General features: G+C 44.5%; 1 protein-coding gene across 2 annotated transcripts; it reads left to right on the top strand.

Moving 5' to 3' along the window:
* The first annotated feature begins 374 nt into the window (after positions 1-374).
* On the top strand, positions 375-18,441 carry FAM76A (family with sequence similarity 76 member A). Of its 2 annotated transcripts, XM_033157881.1 has the most exons (10): positions 378-524; positions 2,606-2,670; positions 3,530-3,584; positions 4,294-4,446; positions 5,369-5,526; positions 6,682-6,768; positions 7,339-7,470; positions 14,431-14,566; positions 16,306-16,407; positions 18,005-18,440. In XM_033157881.1, exons 1-10 carry the CDS (start codon positions 444-446, stop codon positions 18,089-18,091), a joined length of 1,056 nt encoding a protein of 351 aa, XP_033013772.1. In that variant the 5' UTR covers positions 378-443; the 3' UTR covers positions 18,092-18,440. The 2 variants fall into 2 exon arrangements, with proteins under 2 accessions (XP_033013773.1, XP_033013772.1); XM_033157882.1 differs by lacking the exon at positions 7,339-7,470 and having other exon boundaries at positions 375-524; positions 18,005-18,441.
* The last annotated feature ends 4,081 nt before the right edge of the window (positions 18,442-22,522 follow it).

Here is a 22,522-nt window from a genome sequence, read left to right as displayed (position 1 = left end):
TTATGGACAACACTAGCAAAAGGGAGGGCCCCCAGTTTTTACCACAGCAATAACCACGGGAGAACATGCTTTCTTTCTCTGCCCCACCCCCCCACCATTTCATATTGCGCGTGACTCTATTATTTTCTCTGGCTATCTCTATGGTTAAGGGTGACCCGAGTTGGTGCCGTGACGCCGCTCCCCTTGCGCAACCCCGGACGGAGGCACACGCGGTGACGCAGCTCCTCCCTTCCCTTCCCCGGCTTCTTCCCGCAACAACTCGAGCCCGCCCCGCCCTAAACCTCTGAGTGACGTCTCCGGAGAATCAATGAGCCTCAAGGTACGAACGGAGGCTCCGCCTCCGAAGAGGTGAGTGGCGCCGCCCTCGACCAACGGCGCCGTAGGCAGGCGGGCGCGTCACGTCGGGTTGGGTTAGAGCTGCGCCTGTCAGTGCGGGCGGCGGGATGGCGGCGCTTTATGCTTGCACCAAGTGCCACCAGCGCTTCCCTTTCGAGGCGCTCAGCCAGGGACAGCAGCTCTGCAAGGTCAGGGCCAGGAACGGGCCGAGGGGGCGGGGGCGCCGTGGAGGTTAGGAGCGCGAGCTGTGAGCCAGAATCCCACCCGCCGACCCTTTTCTTCCTCTCCGGTCGGAGCTCAGTTTAGCCGCTTCCTTGGGTGACCTTAGCCAGAACAGCTTCGCTCGGCCTCTAACCTTCTTCTGTCCTCTCTCTGCCTCCTCCTCCCTGACCCTCCAGTTCATGCTGGAATCAAAACAACACCAGCCTACCTCACGGGATTGTTGTTGTGGCCGAGGCGCGCTGTAATCGAAGGGCAGCATTACTCGGCCTCCCCCCCCTCTCTTTCCCTCCCCGCCACTGGCCACCACTCCATATTGGAATCAACTGGCCTACCTCACAGGGTTGCTGTCGTCAACCCTGACAAGCACGGCTGAGTCATGACGTATTCAAAGATCTTTGAACGCTGAGTGAAGGAAATAAGAGAAATCATGATATAAATCAGGATGCATTTATATTCCTTGCAACTTTCTGCACAGGAGCTGTAGGTGCCATAGGGGACATAATCTCCTGGCTATCCATGCAGTAGCTGTGTGAGGTAGGCTAGGTTTTTGAGTATGGCCCAAGAATGTTCAGGGATCTTTGGGGTGAGCAGTGGGAATTCAAAGTCACGTCTCTGCGGTCCAGTGTCATGTAGCTATTATACCGCCACTCCCGACTCTCTGGGACTGGTTTCTTCTTCTTCAGGAAGTGCTTTGATGAAGACAATAGAAGGGGAAAGGAATGGAGCAAGAACCCAAGACTTCACTTATGTGTTCTTACCTGAGAGAAAGCCCCACTGAATGTAGTGGACCTTATTTCTGAGTAAACATGGGTAGGATTGGCCTATAGATTGTAGTAGGTGTTGTTGCTTAGGGAGGTGGTTTGGAAACTGGGTAGGAAGGCGCTTTTGGGGTTTGTGAGTGTACCCACAAATCCCACTTAACAAAGCTTTAGTTATTTCCTGCATACATCCTTTGTGAAGTCGGAGTGTATTTGTTTATTCCTATTATTTGTATGCTTCTGCCTTGTGTGTTAGATTCTAATTGGGGTTCATTAAGAAAGATGTGGCCTATGGCAGTATGTAGTTAGCATGTTTCATAAGTTATTCTTCAGCCAAACAGCTCCCAGGCAATTTCACAATAAAATCAATATAATCATAAAAGAAATACATTAAAGACCATACAACACAGCAAATGACTTATATAATAAGATCAGTAATAAAGATGTTGGTGTCTCATCCTAGGCAATATTATTAGTTATTAGTTATCCAATTTGTATAAAACCCTTCATTCAAAGATCTCAGGGCGGTTCACAACATAAAAAGAGAAAAAACCACAATATGTTATTGTTTTTATTAAATTGTTGTTGTTTTATTAACTTGTTAAGTCATCTAAAAAGGGCAGTCCTTAGGCAACTTACAATCAAGTTTAAAAACAATTGGGTTTCAATGTACTGGAAGTAATTACTGACATCTTGCTCTTGTTTGTGTTTTGCACTCTTGCTTATAGTTAAATGCTGCTTCTTATCTAATGTGGTATCTAACTACTGTTCCTTTGCTGCAGTATGAATCTCTTCAGTGAATGATTACAATCAAGAGCAACAGTGAAGGAGCCATGATTTTCTCTATGAACCCCTATTAACATACTCATTGCTAAAGAGATGCTATGTTGTTTTTCTTAGAAGAATTGCAGTTTTCTGTGCCACTAACAAAACACGCAGATGAACTATAAAGAGAGGAGTTTTGACTCTGGAGACGATAACATTGTAAGATGACCCTGCCTGTTGCACTGGCCGTCTTCTCTAGCTGGATGCTGTGTAAAGCAGTAGCCCTGTCTAATTGCTTCCTGGGCCAGAATACAACAATCTGTTGTTTGATAGCTTGCCACTTTGAGTCACCGCTCTAGTACCTGCCTTCATGGGATTTCTCTCTTCACCATTCCTTGTCAGTATCTTACTCCTTGAGTTTATGGGATGATACATTAGTGACAACCCAAACGTCTTTTGTATGTTTTTGCCTTTCAATTCAATTCCCTAGATGTTTATAACTTTCAAAAATCTTTCTCTTCCAGGAGTGTCGGATTGCACACCCCATTGTTAAATGTACTTATTGCAGAACTGAATTCCAGCAAGAGAGGTAAATACTTGCTCAGCCTTTTTACACGGGATTGTCTGGGTGTGTGGGGGAAATGGAACTACCTTCTTCTTAAATTGTGGCTTTTCATTGTTTGATTCCAAAACAAAGGCCGCCTGTTCTGGTGCCTTCAGCATTTGTTGACTCTCCAAAACACTTGAGCTATTGTTTTAAGCATAAGAGTGGTGCTTTGCCAGGTTGACTCAGTCAGGGAGTCTGACTTACTATCCAATAGCGAAAAATACTCAGCATTATTTTGCTAACTAATTCACACATCAGTTCAGAAGTGAACTCTATCAGAGTCTGTTTCCAAGGAAGTGTGCATGGGATTGCAAGCTTGGGCCATAGAAACATAGGAAGATGCCTTGTGCTGAGTCAGACCATTGGTCCACATAGCCCAGTATTGTCTACTCTGACTGGCAGCAGCTGCCCAGGATTTTAGACATAGTTCTCTCCCATGACCTTTTTGGAGATGCCAGGGATTTAATTTAGGACCTTTTTAATGCAAAGCAGAATTGCTATGTAGAATACAATTTGAAATAGCTTTGCACAACTCCAATTGAGTTGAACTCTCATGAGCAACCCCTACTATTTCAAACAGGATTCAGTTCAGCAAATCATGCTGTCTTTTTGCATTTTTATATATTATGCATTTTTTTATTTCTTAAATTAAAATATTCTAGAATTGGATCCAGAACTTAATAGTTACAAATCGACCATATCAGGTAAGGCATAAATGGTATATAATTCAAAAAGTGACAAAGTTACTAAAAAACTTCTTTTTGCTTTATAATCTATAAATGCAGATCACGTTACATCATGTTTTCCTATCTTAATTTAATTTTATTTGTTGTTTTGCTAGCAAAACCAACACAATATGCAAGAAGTGTGCACAGAACGTGAAACTTTATGGGACGGTATGTTTCAGTCTTCTTTCCTTACGCACTGGAAGTTTATCTTAATTCCTATAGTATAGTGAAAGGGTGGGAAATCTATTCCTGCCAGTGGGCCAGATCCTTATCTTCCCACCCTGAGGACCAAATTTGACAGACAGGTGGAGCCATCTACCTGTGTGTCAATCACCCTACATCTTAATCACATTGGGTGGCATTGCGCTTTGCAGCCCTGAATGTCTGCTAAACTGAGCTAATCTAACTCCTGCTTGTCAGCTGATGAGGGGATGGTATCCTGCTTCTATGGCCAGGGGAACTGGTGTGGCAGCCAATGCAAAATCAAGCCCTATCCATTAGGTGACATCATCCTGCACTGCAATGACATTAACTAACTGGGTTTGGTTTAAATAAATAAAAAAGAACTCGGGAGAATTTGACTCCCTAGTGTGACGAGATTGACATGCAGGCTGGAAATTCCCCATTCCTGCTACTGTGGTTTAAAAGCAGAGGTGGGTGGAATTCTGGCCAGTTCCCAGTGAGCCAGCAAGTGGAAGAAAAGGTCACAGCAAGCTTAGGGTAGTTCAATGTATATAGTGTGTTTTTGGAAACTTATCCTGCTTAGTTGAGAGAAAGCAGGGAGGCAATGTCGGGAACACTGGAGCAAGTCTTGGCGATTGCATATATAATTAAAGTGCATCATTAATCTCTCTACAATTTTCTGGGTTTTTTACAGCCCAAACCATGCCAGTATTGCAATATAATTGCTGCATTTATCGGTAACAAGTGCCAGCGTTGTACAAACTCCGAGAAGAAGTATGGACCACCACATTCGTGTGAGCAGTGTAAGCAGCAGTGTGCCTTTGACAGGAAAGATGATAGGAAAAAAGTGAGTGCCTATATACATTCAGCATGGAAAGTGAAGAAGCTGTCTGCTGTGTCTAGATTCTGAGCACCAAAAGGCCATTTAACACATGACACGGTTAAAAGTATGTCCTACAGATGTTCCAGCTTTGCAAGGGGTTGGACTAGATGACCTTGGGTCCCTTCCAAATCAAAGATTCTATGATTCTGTATGCTCATCAGATTGCTCCCTATTGAGTCGTCATTATGACTTTGGTAGTATTGTCATTATTTTGACCATGCCAGGAGGTGGGGGAAGCTTCGAAGCCAACTACTGAACATTAAGTCCCTCGCAATAGGGACTGAGGGACCTTCTCTTCTTTGGCTCACTGCATTTCCTTGGAGTTTTTTTCTGCCTGTTGCAGGTGCCCACTGCCCTGATGTCTCCTTTGCTGAGTGAGACATGGATTCCACATGGGTTCCTGGCCAGCATCTTGAGGTCTGGCCATGCATCCAGCATGCGAAGGAGTGAAACCTAAATTCACTGGTTTTTAGGGAAAAGATTGCGGTGTGAATTGGCACATATCTTTCCCACTGGTAATATATGCTGGGTATAAAATATTACCTCCCAGTCAAAGGATAGCTGGGCAACTTTGCTGTATTTTTTTGTTCATTGAAATAATGGATAGATAACATGGTGCCTTCCAGATGTCAGATACCAGCTCCTGTCAGTCCCAGCCAACATGGCCAGTTCTCAGAAAAAACTGGGCGTTTTAGTCCAGCAGTATCTAGAAGGGACCACATTGGCTACCCTTAGTTTAAACGGTAGTGACTGTTTTGTTTCTAAATATGGTCTTGTTTCAGAAGAGCTGCTTCTCAGTTCCATTGTGGCTGTTGTGCTTTTCCTTTTGCCTAGGAGAGTGTGTGATAACATCCTGCCTGTTTTGTCCCTTTTGTCATCTACCTAGGTGGATGGGAAGCTACTCTGCTGGCTTTGCACACTCTCCTATAAAAGAGTCTTGCAGAAGACCAAAGAGCAACGTAAGCACTTGAGCACCTCTTCCCGGACAAGCCTGCCGGAAAATGAACAGTATGGCCGACTCAGCGGCGGCACCCACTACAATAGGTAATGTGCTATCATTGTAGCTCCTTTGGCAGCTTCACATGGAGGCGTATGCGGCAGAAAAGCAGGCTTGCTTTTTCTGGCCAAAGGATTGTGGCCATCCTACAGACCTTCAGTGGCCTTTTGAACTCTGAGAAAGGATTTATACAAACATGCATGGAAACTTGCAGGGGTTCTATGAGAAGGCATGGAACGTTGGAAGCTGCCATTGGTCTGTCTAGCTCCATACTGTCCACACTCATTGGCAGCAGCTCTCCAGTGTTTCAGGCAGCAGTTTCTCCCAACCCTACCTGGGGATGGCAAAACTACCTTCTGCTGCAAAGTTAAGAAGAAAAACCTGTTTTCCATGAACTCTGTCTGGGGGAGAGGATGGCACTTTGGCCCAAAATGTGTGTAATGCACTTCCACGGTGGGCTGGCTGCTAAAACTGTATGTTTGAATGCTTCCATAGGGTAAACCAATGTGTTCTTGAATATTAGGATATGTTCCTCAAATCATTTATTAAGGGAGCTCTCAATAGCAGGCTGTTACTGAGAAGTATTTGTCTTTTGGTGTGGTTAATGAACAATGGAACAATCTTTGATTAATTCTGCACCCAGTGCCACATGGGATCACAACATACACACTGCCCTGCTTCATTGGGTCTTGGAAACTGCTTGGCAAGGAAGTGTGTGAGTCGGGATAGCATATTGGATACAATCAGGGTGATCTAGGTTCGAATCATTACTCTGTCATGAGGTTCATTGGGTGATACTGGCCTTCTTTCTTTCTCTTACATATATATACACACACATCCCATAAGTTACCTCACTGGGTTTTTGGGAGGATAAAGTGGGAGGAGGGTAGAATGTACCACTCCCAATAACAAGTGTTGCAGTTTCTTCTGCTTTAGTCAGCAAATCCACAGGTTTGGCACATAACTAATATTAAAATATGTAGCCATTGAGTATGGTCAGTGTGTCCCCCCCCCCTCTTTTTTAACAGGTGCATTAAAGGTCATCTCATGTTTACTTCTGTTTAAGAAACCCTGCTGCTTTATCCACAAAGAGTTCTTTTTTTCCAAGGAGCATACTGCAGTTATTGAAAGCAACCAGAAAACTGACTTGGAATTGCCGAACTTCTTAATGGTATGTTTCGTTGCTTTGTTTCCTTTTGCAGCCAGAAAACATTATCTACATCTTCTATTCAGAATGAAATCCCAAAGAAAAAGCCCAAGTTTGATGCCATATCAGCCAATGGAGACAGGTGAGCGCCTTAAAATTTGGAAGTGCGGGTGGGTGGTCTGATCTGTCTTTACTTTTCTAAAAAAAGAATTAGAAAACTTTTTAGCACTTAGAGACTTAAAAAATGAAGCTTCTCTTCTGGAGTTGCAGGGCTCTTGTGGATCAACTTTATCATTATGGGGAAAACGTTTGGCGATTGGTTGCATTTCTTTTGCATGGTCAAACATGTAGTTTTGGGATTCCAGACTATGCTGTTATATTAGGCAGTGCAGAATAGAAATATATTAGAGAAAAGAAAGCTACTGTCAAGCAAGATCATACTTTTAAAAAGAGACCCACTTCCCCCCTCCTTTGTTTTGGGAGAAGGAAAGCCTCTGCCATTCTCTGAAGTCTGTAGCTTCTGTTCTGTGACTGCTGTGTGCAAAAAAATGTGTTGGTTTTCCCCCCTTCCCCAGCAAGTGACATAGTAGGGTAGGTTAGGGTTTCCCTGACACTTAAAAGCAGGAAAGAATGAGGAGGGGGCGGGGTGTAGTTAGCATTGACGCTCTTGATGTGCATATTTTCATTCCTCCCTTTCCTCTCTAATTCTCAGCGTTCCTTCCTCTCCCGAGATGCTTTGCCCCCCTATCCAGAGTGCCCCGTCCGTGTTGGTGCAGTGGGCTGCTTCCCAACAGAGTCTCGGTGCCCATGATTGTCCTGTTTCTCAAGGCACTGACATCCTGAAGTGAGATCACCTATCATTTTCTCCCCCACCCGTTTCCTCCCCAACCCTGGGAATTGTCTCATTTTATGGAAGCAATCTATGCTCTTGGATTTCCTCCTAAAGCATATCATTCCAGGAGCGTGGGCCAGACTGTAGGCTGGACTTCTAATTCGTTGGCAATTGCTTTATTAACCATCGCTTGAAGGTCTGGTCTAGTTCCATGTTACAACTCCCCTGTCACTCCCTCATTGTCTGTGATGGCTGCATTTAGAAATATCAAGGCATGAAATCCATGTGCGGAGACAATATTGTCCTATACACTAATATCGAACTCCTTATTCTAGTGTGCGTTCTCATAGAGCCAAGGGGGCATTATCCATGCACAAGAGGGAGATACTGGCAGGATTTGTTTTTGTATGTATTTATAGAATTTATATCCTGCCCTCTTCCTCCCAAAGATGCCCAGGGTGGCAAACAGGTGATAAAACAATAAAAACATCTCCAGTGTGGATGCAGACGGGGAAAGGTCTCCACTTAAAACGCTTGTTGAAAACAGAAGTTCTTCAATAGGCCCTGAACAGACAAACCGAGTGGGTGCCTGTCTAATATTTAAGGGGAAGGAATTCCAAAAAAGGAGGTGCCATAACGCTAAAGGACCAATTCCTGTATTGTGAGGAAATAGACCTCCTGACAAGATTATATCTGTAGGAGGCCCTTGCCAAGAAAACTCAGTAATCAATTGGATTTACAAAGGGAATCCTGAACCCAAGCTATGTAGGGCTTTATTCATCAAAATAAGCACCTTGAACTTAGCCCAGTAGCTAATTGGCAGCAAGTGCAAGTCTTTCAAGAGTGAGGTGATGTGTTGGCCGTGTCCTGCCCCAGTGAACAGTCGAGCTGCCACATTCTGCACCAGGTGGAGCTTCCGGACCAACCTTAAGGGCGGCCCCACATAAAGCACATTGCAGTAATACAGCCTGGAGGTTACCAGTGCTTGAGAGAACCCCAGCGCTCGCAAAAGTACAAAAAGCCACCAACAGCCTTTAGAAAAAGAAAGCTTTAAAGATGCAGGGTTGGTAAGAGTTAACCGTCTGTTTCCTGGTAATACATGCCAATACACAGAATTTTGCTACTTTGATAGTGATTTCCTTAATGGAGTGTGACAAAAGGAGGGAAGTGTAAAATTTATCAGATCTGCCTGGGAATTCAGTTAAAATAGTTAAAATATATAAGGAACATATGTCCTTATAATATGAGTAATATAGCAATGCATGCTCAATGGTTTCAATGCTTGATTGACAAAAGCAAGACACTTTGGTTATAAGGAATGTATGAGTCTCTCCTTTCCAATAGAGCAGATGGTAAGGTATTAAAGCCAGCTATGGTATTTAGAAATTTCAAAAGTGCCGTATTCACTTGAGTCTAGTTTGCCATTGAATCTAATGCACACCTTAATTTTCACAACATAATTTGGCCAAAAAAGATGAACATTAGATTCGAGTAAATACGGTATAAAGATAATCAGCTGGAATGAAGTTTTTGCTACAATTTCCCTTTTGGAGAGCTACATCCCAGATTTGTTGTTTAATCATATCTGTAGCTCCCAAGGTCAGATGTGAGGGGGTGAATTCGTATAATTTTTTCGCCTCTGTAGCTCTCTCCCAGCTAGAGAAGTTTTCAGTTAAAGTAAATGGAGCTAAACTAGAGGGGTTAGGATTTCGCTTGAGGCAGTGGATAATTTTGTAGAACCATGCATATGCTTCAAATGAGACCGTACCAGAATCAACTCTGAGTAAGGCATTTGGACTGCTGTGTGGGATGCCATAGATCAAGAGTCCCCAAACTAAGGCCTGGGGGCCGGATGCGGCCCAATCACCTTCTAAATCCGGCCCGCAGAGGGTCCAGGAATCGGCATGTTTTTACATGAGTAGAATGTGTCCTTTTATTTAAAATGCATCTCTGGGTTATTTGTGAGGCCTGCCTGGTGTTTTTACATGAGTAGAATGTGTGCTTTTATTTAAAATACATCTCTGGGTTATTTGTGGGGCATAGGAATTCGTTCCTATTTTTTTTCTTCCAAAATATAGTCCAGCCCCCCACAAGGTCTGAGGGACAGTGGACCGGCCCCCTGCTGAAAAAGTTTGCTGACCCTTGCCATAGATGCTGCATAGGCATTTGGACTGTATGGCTTTCTCAGTGACTCCCCCCGCCCCAGCACCACTTCCTGCAATGTGTGGATAACAGAACGAAACAACTTTACAGGGCCTTTGTGAGGATTACTGAGCCAATGTGCATGAAGCCATTTGGAGCACTTGAAACACACTAGATGTGATGTTCATGGCATGAACACAATTCATGTGCTTTTTATCATTCTAGTTAACACAAATGGCTCCCAGGTGTTTAGAAACCCTGGAAATTCAGGATCCCAAAATGCTTGGATGCCTCCCTGAGTATTGGAGGCTCCCCCACTGCAGGAAACCTTAAACACACAGAGGTAGTGCACTGATGCACACTCCTCCATGCGTGTCCTCTCCTCTCCACCCATAAGACAAGATACTGTGTTACTGAATCTATATCAAACTTCAGTGATTAGAGCAGTAAGAATAAAGGCATATATATGTATGCCTGATTTAATTCTTATTGCTCTAATCACTATATTCTGTACACCTAAACCTACTAGACCATGGCATACATGTTATGATTTCTAAACGACTGTCTAAGGAAGAGAGTGCAATTTCTCCTCATTGCCACGGGAGGGCAGGCATAAACCAGCATAAAGAAATCACAGGTTTGTTGTGATCCATAAGAATTGGGGTTTGTGAGCCACCTGGCTAGAATTAGTCTTTCAGCCGGGTCTGTTAGGCTCTTGTCACCTGCTATATTCTGGATGGTGTAGCAGGAAACTGCAAAAACTGCACAGGTGAGATCCAGCAGCACCCAGAGCGGGTATGGGGAACCTCTGGCCCTCTTGAAATTGCTGGATCAAGGGCCATGGCTGATTCGCTTCAGCAAAATCTGAAGGGCCAACGGTTCCCCACACTTTATCTAGAGCAGCCTTTCTCAACCTTGGGTCCCCAGATGTTTTTGGCCTACAACTCCCATCATCCCTGATCCCACTGGTCCTGCTACCTAGGGATCATGGGAGTTGTAGGCCAAAAACATCTGGGGACCCAAGGTTGAGAAAGGCTGACTAGAGGCTCCCAGGTTCCACAGCTCCCACTTCTCATTTCACACCAACCTTGGACCATTTGCAAACTGCCAAGCTTATGGCAGCCTGTTACTATACCTCCTGTTTTTGCTGCCTGGGACTGACAAAGGGTGGGTCGGTGAGTTGTGAAGCTGATGGACTGCATTTTGCATGGTGTGTCTCAAGCTGAAGAGCCTGTTCAAGTAATTGGGAAGGTGGACATTTTTAGCAGTGTTGTACAGTGCTGCCTGCCCCAATCAAGGCTGGTCAGTAGTGAGAGAGAGAGAAAACGAAGTTCCAAGGGAGTCCTCGTTTGCCCCGTGATTGCTTTGTCTGACCTCCCTTTGAGGACTCTGGGTCTCAAGTTATTTGGAAATGAGCAATATTACATAAGCACAGTCTTGTACTGAGCGGCTTGCCTGGTAACCATAGGCAAGCCAGGCATTCCATGTAGGTCAGGAATGAGGAACCTCGGACATATGGGGTGAACGTGGCCCTGCGGGTATCTCTGTCTGGCCCTCAGGACTCTCCCCAGGCCTTTACCTGCCCAGCTTTCTACTCTTAAGGAGTGGTTTGATTCCTGGCCGAGTTGCATCCTTGAACCCGGACATTGCCTTTTACTTGGAGAGGGAGAGTGTGCATGTGAAATAAGCTAATTGTGCAAACGTAAAATTGCTATCCCTTGCTCTACTCTCTTTTGCTTCTGGCTCTGCCCACCACTGGCATGATGTAACCCTCAGAATTTTGCCCAGTGGAAAATGTAGCTTTTGGTCTGAACAAGATTCCCCATGTCCCTGATGTAGCCGAGGATGGGCTGGCAGAAGAGGGGTACATCTGTCCTGTGCCACTGGACTCCCAGGCTGTTTGGGAAGAAGCAGGCTTTCCTTCCCCTGCAGGAGAAACTAGCAGGCTGGCACAGGAGGGACAGATTGCTCCATGAACAGAAGGCAACTTTTTCTTTTTCTTTTCGTGCTCCTTTGCTAAGAAGGTAGGAAATGGTGTTTTCATGCAACTTGCCTCTTAGCAGGCTCATAAATTATTTTGCAGGCTTTTTGGACTTCTGTGCAAGGCTGCCTTAGCAAATGGGGAATTCTCTTTGTGCTGTTCAGCCAGGTTCCCCCGCTCAAGAGCAGCCTCAGCCACACTCGTGCACATTCACAGTCACATAGTTTGGGAGCATTTGCAAGAACTGGACTGTACGTTGAAGACAGCAAGCAGACACTTCCGCAGTCGTGGGAGTGGCTGTGGTTGTACCTTTGTACAGCCTGGTTCACAATAATGCTTCCCCATGTTAATGTAGGTGTGGCTCCTAGTTCAGATGGGGGGTGCGCTTGCTTGTGTGTAGAGAAGCTGACTGAATGGACCCTTTGAGAAGAGGTTGTAGATAAAACAATGGTTTCTGAAAACGGGGTATTGCAGGAAAACCTCACCCTCCCACTCTCATTTTAGCTACTCTTTTTTTTGTTCTTTGGCTTCTGTAATGAAAGTGCTATCAACAGAGTTGAAATACTGTCTCCCCCAAGAACTTTCACTGTTTCATAGGGTTCCTCTTTCCATTTGTGCGGTTCTTTCTGCCTAGTATTAATATTTAGGTTGCATTGAATGGGTTGTTAAATCTGGACCAAGGCAGTAGTTATACCTGCTGAAATCCATGCGACTTGATAAGTAAGTTTTGATCTTAAGTGGAAATAATAAGTGTGTCTGACTTGGTCTGGATCCACCTTCTGCAGACTCCCCATGATTTAGGATAATCATAATAAATAATATTACTTACTTACTTACTTACACCCCACCCATCTGACTGGGTTGCCCCAGCCACTCTGGGCAGCTTCCAACACAATACTAAAAAATATAAATTTACACCGGGGTGGCAGTGACTCTTTGCATATCCAAAATTTGCATGGGATTGTAACGCAGTAGCATTTATGGTGTGTTGTGTGTTCGTGTTGGATTTCAAACCTAACCTGAAAAAGCACAGTGATTGTGTTCCTCCTGGGGAACATGTTCATGCTGCTGCTGGGAATCTTGGTCTCCAAGGGCAGAGAGTGCATCTCCAAATGCACTTGGGGATATATTACTGCTCTGCTTTACCAATGAAACAATGGACAAACACACTTTGACTAAAGTTTGATGGGGACATATAAAGGTACGTTGTTGCCTGCAAGCCATCAATTGGCCATTCCTGTCTTCACTGCAGATTTAAAGTAGCTTGGTAGTCTGGGAACTGTAGTGCTGTGAGGGTGGATTCCCAAGATTCTTTGGGAGAAGCCAGGAGAACAGAGGTGGGGAACCCGGTGCCCTCCTGAGGTTGTTGGACTCCAACTCCCATCAGCTCCAAACAGCATAGCCAATAGTCAGAGACAAGTACTGTTGTAGTCTCACAACACCTAGAGGGCTACAGAATACCCATCACTGCTGCATAGGTTTGTGGTATAGATATGCCCTTGTTAAGGGTATTTAGAAAACCTCATGCCATATCCACCTCTTGGCTTTTGATTCTCCTTACTGTCTTATCCCTCCCTCTCTCTGCACGTGAAACAGCATTCTTTAACATCCCACATTTTTGCCCACTGAACGTTACAGCATGAAGAATACCAAAACACATGAACTCATTTTGCACAGTGTAGAAGATCCATGGCTCAGAAATTTTCTAAGCTGCTCACGGTAGTGTTTCTCACTCTGCCTTAAAGCTGCTATATTGAATATGGGAAGTCAATTGGGATGTTGAGCTTTAGGGCTAGGCTGACAGCAATGCATCGAAATTCAACGAAGACAGGTATGTACAGTGTTATACACAGATGCGCTAAATAATGCAGAGAAATCCCAAACAGGGAAAACTGATGCTGCACTGAAGAATTACCATGAATCCACACGGAAAAGGATACTATCATACAGCTGCAAACAAGGGGGAAGACAGAAGTTTAGGAGAACTGCTTATTAGTTCATTTTGTGCAAAGAGAGAGGTATGATCAAGGAGGCGCATAACGTTCTTCCCTCTTCGCAGGATATACAATAATAATGGTTTAGATGCAATGTAGATCAACCTATGCGTATTTACTTGGAAGTCAGTTGCACTGAATTCAACACTGCTTGCGCTCAAGGAAGCGTGCATAGGATTGGAGCCATAGTCGTTATCCCCTTTGTCGTGAAGAGTGTGGAAACACATCAAATATTAGCTAAACCTTTGCAATGCTAATTGGCCAAAGAAGAAGGTGGGATTGTCTGTGTTATCATTTTGAAAAGGGTGGATTGGGGGGGGGGGTAACAAAATGTGCCTGGCACAATTTAAATATGTAGTTGGAGCAGCATGCTTTTGAATAATAGGTCAAGCATGCCAAACCATCCAGATGTGTCTGAACTACAACTCCCATCATCCCTGGCCATTGGTCTGACTTGCTGGGCTGATGGAAGTAGGAGTTCAGCCACATTTGGAGGGTCAGAGATAGCCTGCATCTGATGTTGCACGTATGTGTTATTTTGATTACAGTAGATCACCTTACATACATATCCTCTAAATCAGCCTTTCCAGCCTTGGGTCCCTGATATGTTGTTGGTCTTCAGTTCCTTTCATCCTTGACCATTGGTTGTGGTCAGCAAAATCTGGGGACTCAAGGTTGGGAAGGGTTTCTCCAAATACATTGCACTGAATGATGATAACTAGGTGACCGTGTGGGACTTTGCAGGCTTTTCTGTTAGCTTGTGGGACTGACCTCTCGTTCACGGCTTACCATCCCATATGAACTGGAGCACAGGGATGAGTAATTAATGATCTCCCCCTTACTGTCTCTTTATAGCTTTTCTCCAGACCTTGCCTTGGACTCTCCTGGCACCGACCACTTTGTCATCATAGCCCAGCTGAAAGAGGAAGTGGCTACTCTCAAGAAAATGCTGCACCAAAAAGATCAGATGATCTTGGAGAAAGAGAAGAAGGTAACGTCCCCTTAGAGCCACCTCTCGGTGAGACAATGGGGCACTTTGTTTCAAGAGTGTTTACGTTGATTTTGATTTTGTTGATTTTGCTGGGAAATGCTTGCTTACTGTCCACCTGCCACTGCCTGCCCTCCCTCCCCCCAAATCCTGGGAAAGGTCAGGGTCTCGGTTTGGTGTTTTTTTTTGGCATCATGTTTCTGAAGCCCAGCACAGCTGTGGGAATGAGCCCATGCCCTCTTCACTAGCTCCAAATAGGAAGCCAAGGGAGAGGTGTCCCTGCTGCATTCAGCTTCCCATTGGGAAAGGATGTTCACTTTGATGGATAATTGGGTGGACCTCCTGGCATATTTTAGAGCTGCCTCTTTCCAAAAGGGCAAAGAACCTTCTGGTGTGCACATTCTGTTTAACAGTTTATTTGATCTAACAAAGCTTGCATGTTACCTCTAAGCAGTTTATCTAAGATATAATATACTGTAGTTTTCTGTGTATTAGACACCCCCAAATTTAAGAAAATGGGGGGAGATGGCACAGAGTAGTTGAGCGCTTTTTTTTCACCCTCACGCGTCGCTAAAACTGACTCGTCTGTTTCCTCGCCAGTACAAACTTTGGCTCAAACAGTGAACTGCACATATATTATGCTAATATGTTTAGGCCCACCATCCTTGGATGTTGCACTTGGATTTATATTGAGATGTTTATCGTTGAAAACAAAATAAATGGTAACAATCCTATGTCCCAAGTCAATTTCTCTACTAACGCTACATTGCTATATTCTGTGATACTAGCATTGAATGGAAAAAAATCCCTCTTTATTTATTCTGGAAATGTGCATTCTCCATCTGAGCTGCAGTCAGCAGTTGTACCAACAGGTCCTTTATTGTAATCTGTTCTTATTTTGCTTCCTAAGGAAGGCGAGCAGAGTTAGAGCTGGATCTTTCATAATATCACTACAGATAAATAAGGTAGTTAAAAGCTATCAGGGCAGACTAAACAACAAGCCACTTCTTTAAGTCTTGAGCTAGTGTTGAAATGATTGTCACATTGCCACCTGTTGTGTTTGGAGGAGGGCATTCTGCAGTTGGGGTGCCACCACAGAGAAGACTCTCTCCCTGTCCGCTGCATATTGAAATTATCCTGGCAGCAGAACATGGAGAAGAGCCTCCTCTGAAGATCTCAAGACATGGGCAGGATGGTGTAAGGAGAGGTGCTCTTGTGGGTGTTTGGATCCCAAGCTGGAGGATGGTTGGGCACTGGTTGTTTTTTCATGATTTTAGAAGTTAAGCCATAAGGCAGTCTTCAGCATAGCTGTCAACTTTTCCCTTTTTAAAAGGGAAATTCCCTTATTCTGAATAGGATTCCTCGCAAGAAAAGGGAAAAGTTGACAGCTATGGTCTTTAGGAACCTGGTGCCCTCCAGATATTCTGGATTATAACTCCCATAAACCTCAGCCAGCACAGCAACAGCTGATAGGAGTTGTAGTCCAAAACATCTGGAAGGTACCAAGTTGGCAAAGGCTTGTGTAAGAATTTTGTTGGATCTCAGCTATGTTCCTGCTTCATTTTTCAAGCTAAACATATATGGAAGTTAATAAAACTCCTTATCACCTTGTTCCCAGGGGCAGCCCTGCAGCTTATTTAGCATATTGGATTTCTACAAGGATATCTCCCATTGTATGGCAAAAATTCATTGCAAATGAATTTTAACTGCTTTGATTTCTTTTGCTTCTGTATGTTCTGCAGATAACTGAATTGAAGGCTGATCTGCAGTACCAAGAATCCCAGATGAGGGTGAAAATGAACCAGATGGAAAAGACTCACAAGGAAGTCACAGAACAATTGCAGGTAACTTTGTTTAACTTGGTCCATTAATTAGTATTCACAAGACTGATTGGATGCTGGGAACACTGTGACCAGCTCTGCAAACCTTTGTATTGTTAGATCCACCAATATTCCACTCTGGATTTCTACTGATTCAATACCTTTGGCCCATTTAGTTCATTGTTGCCTGTGCCGATTGGCAGCAGTATTCCAGGTTTTCAGACAGGTACCTTCCTGAGTCCTACCTAAAGATATGGAGGGCTGCATCATGAGAAGAGTCTGCTGGATCGAGCCAGTAGCCCATCTAGTCCAGCATCCTGTTCTCACAGTGGCCAAGCAGATGCCTGTGTCGGAACCCTGCAAGCAGGAACTGAACTCACAAAAGCACTCTCCCCTTTTTTGGTTTCCAGCTGTATTCAGAAGCATTCCTGCCTCCAACTGTGGAGGCAGAACATAGCCAATATGGCTAGGAGCAATCAATAGCCTTATCCTCCATGAATTAATCTAATCCTCTTTTAAAACTATCTTAAGTTGGTGGGCCTCCTTGCCTCCTAGCTTGGTATCCTTTACCAAGACACGGTATCATTTACTGGGACACAGGTGGTGCTGTGGTCTAACCACAGAGCCTCTTGGGCTTGCCAATTACTGTGATGGGGTGAGCTCCCATTGCTCTGTCCCAGCTTCTGCCAACCTAGCAGTTCAAAAGCACACTGTTCAAAAGTGCAAGTACAGTGGTACCTCGGGTTACAGACGCTTCAGGTTACAGATACTTCAGGTTACAGACTCCACTAACCCAGAAATACTACCACGGGTTAAGAACTTTGCTTCAGGATGAGAACAGAAATCGTGTGGCGGTGGCATGGCAGCAGCAGGAGGCCCCATTAGCTAAAGTGGTACCTCAGGTTAAGAACAGTTTCAGGTTAAGAACGGACCTCCAGAACAAATTAAGTTCTTAACCTGAGGTAACACTGTAGATAAATAGGTACCGCTGCAGCGGGAAGGTAAACGGTGCTGCTGTGTGCTCATCACAGTGTCCCCTTGCACCAGAAACAGTTTAGTCATGCCGGCCACATGACCCAGAAAGCTGTCTGCAGACAAATGCCACATCCCTTGGCCTCCTTTGACTGGACTTAACCGTCCAGGGGTCCTTTAGCTTTACCTTTACCTATCATTTATTCTGACTGGCAGCAGCTCTCCAAGGTTTCAGAAAGGGGCCATTCCCAGCACTACCTAGAGGCAATAGGGATTGAACTTGGGGCCTCCTGCATATAAAACAGAGCTCCAGCCCTTTCCCAACTGAGCTCCAGCCCTTTCCCAAGGGTTGCACTCTCAGGGGTGTGCATGTTGGGTCATATTGCTTATATCCATGGCTGTGTGAATGCATCAGTGCCTTCCCCATGACAACTGGGAGAATTGCAGGATAGATTGCTTTGCATAATTAAATCAGGTTGCAGAATTGAGCTTTTCTCAATGCAGAACTCTCTCTCCCCCCCCCCCCCCCAGTTCTTGTTTTCTTTCTTTTCCAGTCCATGATTCTGTGTAAATCGGCAGCAGTTACTCTGACTGGAACTACTTCCCAGCCCATTCAAGTAACACATGGATTCTCTCCTTCCTCCAACAGGCCAAGAACCGAGAGCTCTTGAAACAAGCCGCAGCTTTATCCAAGGGGAAGAAAACGGAGAAGTCAGGAGCGATAACCTCCCCTTAAACACCATCTGGGAGCTCCTCCCGCAGTAAGGCTACAAACCCAGCTGGTTGGGTTGGAATCTTTCCAGAACCTCATTTTGATCGTTGTTGCGATGGACGTGGTGAAAGCCTCTGCGTCTGACCATTCAATAGCATGCTTGAGGTGTTGGGTTTTTCACATCTTGTTCTGTCCTAGTACAGTGATGAGGGTGGCTGGGGGCACCATCCTTCCAAACCCGCCAACAAATACTTTCAATGTCAGGGTTTCCCCATTCAGTTTTATTACCACTCCCTCGAGTCGGTAAGGGAAACAGGGCTTGGGATAGGATCCCTCCACAGACTTCTCCTGCTTTCTCTCTCTTCCCCCCCCCCCCCGGCATTTAATGTCCTGCCTGAGTATAGGCTTTTAAAGGGGAGTACCTAACATTGCTTACTCGTAAGAATGCTTGCGCTTTGCTCTAGTATGCAGAGCTCCTCTCAAATGTTTCCCTTAGGTCTGTAGAATTGGGGGACGTTAAACCAGATGGAGGTTTAATGCAGCAACTGTCCATCAGGAATTCTGGAGGCTGAAGGGCCTCTTGGAAAAAATACTGGGGACATTAATTTGGAAGAAAGGGGGTTGATAAATTGCAGTTTTGCTCATTCAGTTGTTGTTGTTGTTGTTGTTGTCGTCATCACTGAGACTTGGGGTTTTGTCCCTGATCAAGATTTGCCTGCTTTTTCTCCCAACCCCTTTTGTCTGGAGTTGGAAGAGGAGGAAGGGAGACTTTTCCTAAGATCAGTGGTTGGGTGAGGCCAGTCCCCAATAATGTGGTAACTGGGCAGTAACAAGGCCCAATTCTGCAGAGTTTTGAGGAAGCTGGGCAGAGAACAGGCACCATGTTTCCAGCTAACTTGGCAGCAGAACAAAGAGGTGTGAGGGAAGAAGGTTGTGTTAGTTTTCTTTTCCAAGGTGATGGCTTTTGCAGGAGAAAGAAGCTGATGGGAGTGCCAGCAAGGCCAAGAGACCCCTACCCCAATTAGAGGAGAGATGGGACGAACTGCAGCTGTTTGAGCCTTGCCCCTCAAGGCATCTCTTGGGAAATAGCAAGCAGTTCAAATGCAGTTGAGATCCAGGCAAGGTATTTGGCCAGGTTGCTCCTTTGTACAGATCCCAGTCCGAAATAATTGGGGACACTCCCCCCCCCTTTATGGACATGCACCTAACACAGCAATCTGAGGTGGTGTGAGATTAAATTTCTATAAGATAAATAGAGGGATATCTGCTGCAGATGGGCTTTTATGGATATTTTAAAATATATATGGGATGAATTTTTCCCCCCAGTAGCACTTTGAAAGACCTACAAGCCTTGGAACGTGGAAGAAAGAATATTGAAACGTGCACTCTGCTGTGGTTTATTTATTTATTAGTTTTGTTTTTGCTTTGTTTAAAAGACATTGTACATTAAGAATTCATTGCACCAGAAGGAGTTGTAGCAGCAGAAGCCTAATTTTTATATCCAAGAACATTTTTAGGAAAAAGAAATTTAAGCGGGAGTGGTTTTTAGCTTCCTCAGCCTACAGAAAATGAAGACGAGAAGGATTTTTTCCTGTAAATTGTGTCTTTTTTAACTGTGGCACCTTGATCATGCATTTAAGTGGGTGATTTATAGTGATGCTGTTTTTCTTTCTATGTTTGTAACATTGGCAGTCTTTTAAAAAAAAGAGTTGCATTGATTTGTACAAAATAAATGTAAAAGAAATGGTTTGGGGGAGGGGGTATCTTTTCGTGGTTTCATGTTTCGATATTTTGCCTATGCCTTTCTTGGTTGAGTCAGCAAAGATAAACCATTCCCTCCCCCCCCCCACTAGCGTGGGCCTGATCCAAGTGCAGGTGATCGGCATGAACCACAAAGACCTTTTGGTGCTACTGTGGGATTTGATGTATGTAGAGGATTAAACAGTATTTTCTGTATTGAAGGTTTCTTGTTTGATATGTCTCCTCCCGTTTTGTCACATTACTGTAGCTATCGTCACTTGCTTACAAAAAGTAGGGTGGGGGGATGACAGTTAGTCTCTCCAATTTTTTAAAATCATACGAACATCGAGTCCTTGATCATTTTTCTTTTCCATGCGGGGAAGTTTCATGAGCTAAACTGGAATAACCCAAGTGAGGAAAGGAGTGAGGCTTTCTACAAAGTGACACAAAAAATCTCAGACTCCCACTAAATTTAAGTGCACAACATAAGAAATGCAGACTCCCCCCTCCACTGCCCCCACCATCTTCTTTAAAACGTTTTGTTGAAGAAGGCATATGGCATAACATACTGTAATTGTTCTCAAGAGTTCCCCTACTCTGTATCATTGACTGCCACTTGCAGACAGGGAGGGGAGTGAACAGAGCTCAAGTCACATTGAGTGGTACCCAATGCAGTTATAATGGTAGTGTAAGGATTTATGCTTGCACAGTGGAACAGTTCTCCTATCCTCCCACCCCCATGTGCACCCTGTGCCGTCCCCACATCTGCTGTGGTGTACCCCCAGATCAGATTTAGGTGATGGGAGAGGAAGGAAATTCCATTGCACAAGCGTTAATCCTTGCACTAACTGAACAGGTTCCTTAGCACAACATTGGATACAACCCATCACACCTTACCAGAATATATATGTTCTTGCTTGTTTTACTTAGAAAGATTTATAAACAGCTCTCTAAGCAGTGCACATAATAAAATGGTAGATGGAACACAACTGAAACCCATGAAATTATTCACTTACTAAATTTATACCTCACCCTTCCTCCCAAAGGGTGTCAGAGGGGACCAGGATTCAAATCTCCACTTGGCCATTTAGCTCACTGGGTCACCCTGAGCCCATCGCTAACTCTCAGCCTAACCCACCTCACAGGTTTGTTGGGATTACTGGTAAATGAGGGGGAGAACCATGTATACCACCTGAGCTCTTTGGAGAAAAAGGTGAAATATAAACACAATGAATAGTATTTGCTTTTATTAAATATACAGCTGTTCCTTCCAAAGGGCCCCAGGGTGTCAAAACACAAAACTGATATTACAATAAAACGAAACAATAGCATTTATGTTGTTCATTTTAGTTCTGAGATTACTCTGCCTATATTCTCCAAATAATCCTTGCAACAGCCCTGTAGAGTGGGCTGCTGTGATGCTCGTGTCAGCAACAAATGTTAAAATGCGAGACTTTTATCATTGTTTGAAAATGCTGAGATAAGTGAATAAATGTCAACAGTCACCTAATTCAACTTTCAGCCATTCACAAAATTCATCTGGGTTTTCCAGCCAACCGGTTGCACAGGAGATGTAGACACTCATCGTAACAGCTGTTCCTGGCAATCATGCAAAGATGTAGGAGCTGTTTCCTAGACTACAGCAACTTGACATGTCAGTGTGACCTTGGTGGGTACTATAGTTAGTTGGATTACAGGTAAAAGCATGTACCCTCCCAATTTGCAGGTGCTGGGGTGGGGGGAGAAATTGGATAGTGCAAATGTGTGAATGATAAGCAGGCCTGCTTCAATTTCCTTACTGCTCCAGATCCTAATCCAGCAAAACACAGGCATGAGCGACGGCCAAACTAGACATTACACCATTCGCCATTCAGACTATTCACCATGACACCAAGTTAGCAATTTGTGAATGGCTTTAAAATAGGTGCAGGCAGCTTAATTAAGATTGGGACTGGAGTGAAGATCCTACTGCCCTTTCAGCTTAGACTAGCCAGTTTCATTTGGATATCCACTTGGGACATATGGACTTGCTATTGGGTCAATCAATCTCTTTTATTACACTCAGTGATCAGTGTTGCCAGGCGGGGGAGGGGGGAGATGTACATCTATATAAAATAATACCAAACCAAACACAGAAACGTTACAATAAAATTACTAGTTCCTGCATCGTACGATAAACCACCAGCCATAAAGAACAAAACAATAAGTTTGCTAAAAGTAGTCCCTGATGTGTTTTGCATGCAGCAAGCAGCACAATATTTAGCCCCCCTGGAAGAGATGGATGTGTTCTGACAATTTTTATGTTGTAAGTCAGGATCAGTTGAATGCTTTTATTGTTCATATTAGGTGATTAAATCTTATCAGCCCTGGGTGGGGAAGACGAGTGGTAGCGCCGCTTGCCAGAATACCCCCCTCTCACCAAACTTGGAGAGAGTAAGGGGTGTTCCACAAGGCCTTACTGCTCGTCTTTCCTTCTCCAAGGGTGGAGAAGACCAGCAGCAATGCCTCGCACCAGAAGCTATGGGGTGGGTCGGGTGCCACCCCTTGCGCTTCCACCACCCGAGGCAGCTGCTTCACTTGCCTTCTGAGTGGGCTGACTCTGGTCTTCCCTGCCCCTTTCCCTGTGGTTCCATACAATTTATATTCATGCAGGTTCATTTTTTGGCTAGTCTGCCAGTGCATTATAAGCAGTGGGTGTTTTGTCCTGATCTCACG

This window comes from Lacerta agilis, chromosome 8 (genome assembly GCF_009819535.1).
Source record: "Lacerta agilis isolate rLacAgi1 chromosome 8, rLacAgi1.pri, whole genome shotgun sequence".
NCBI lineage: Eukaryota > Metazoa > Chordata > Lepidosauria > Squamata > Lacertidae > Lacerta > Lacerta agilis.
This window is presented reverse-complemented; position numbering and strand designations above follow the sequence as displayed.

Coding starts and splice junctions, on each gene's coding strand:
- FAM76A (XM_033157881.1), top strand. CDS start 444: ATGGCGGCGCTTTATGCTTGCACCAAGTGCCACCAGCGCTTCCCTTTC. Junction 14,567..16,305: donor TCTTGGAGAAAGAGAAGAAG/GTAACGTCCCCT, acceptor TATGTTCTGCAG/ATAACTGAATTGAAGGCTGA. Junction 16,408..18,004: donor AAGTCACAGAACAATTGCAG/GTAACTTTGTTT, acceptor TTCCTCCAACAG/GCCAAGAACCGAGAGCTCTT.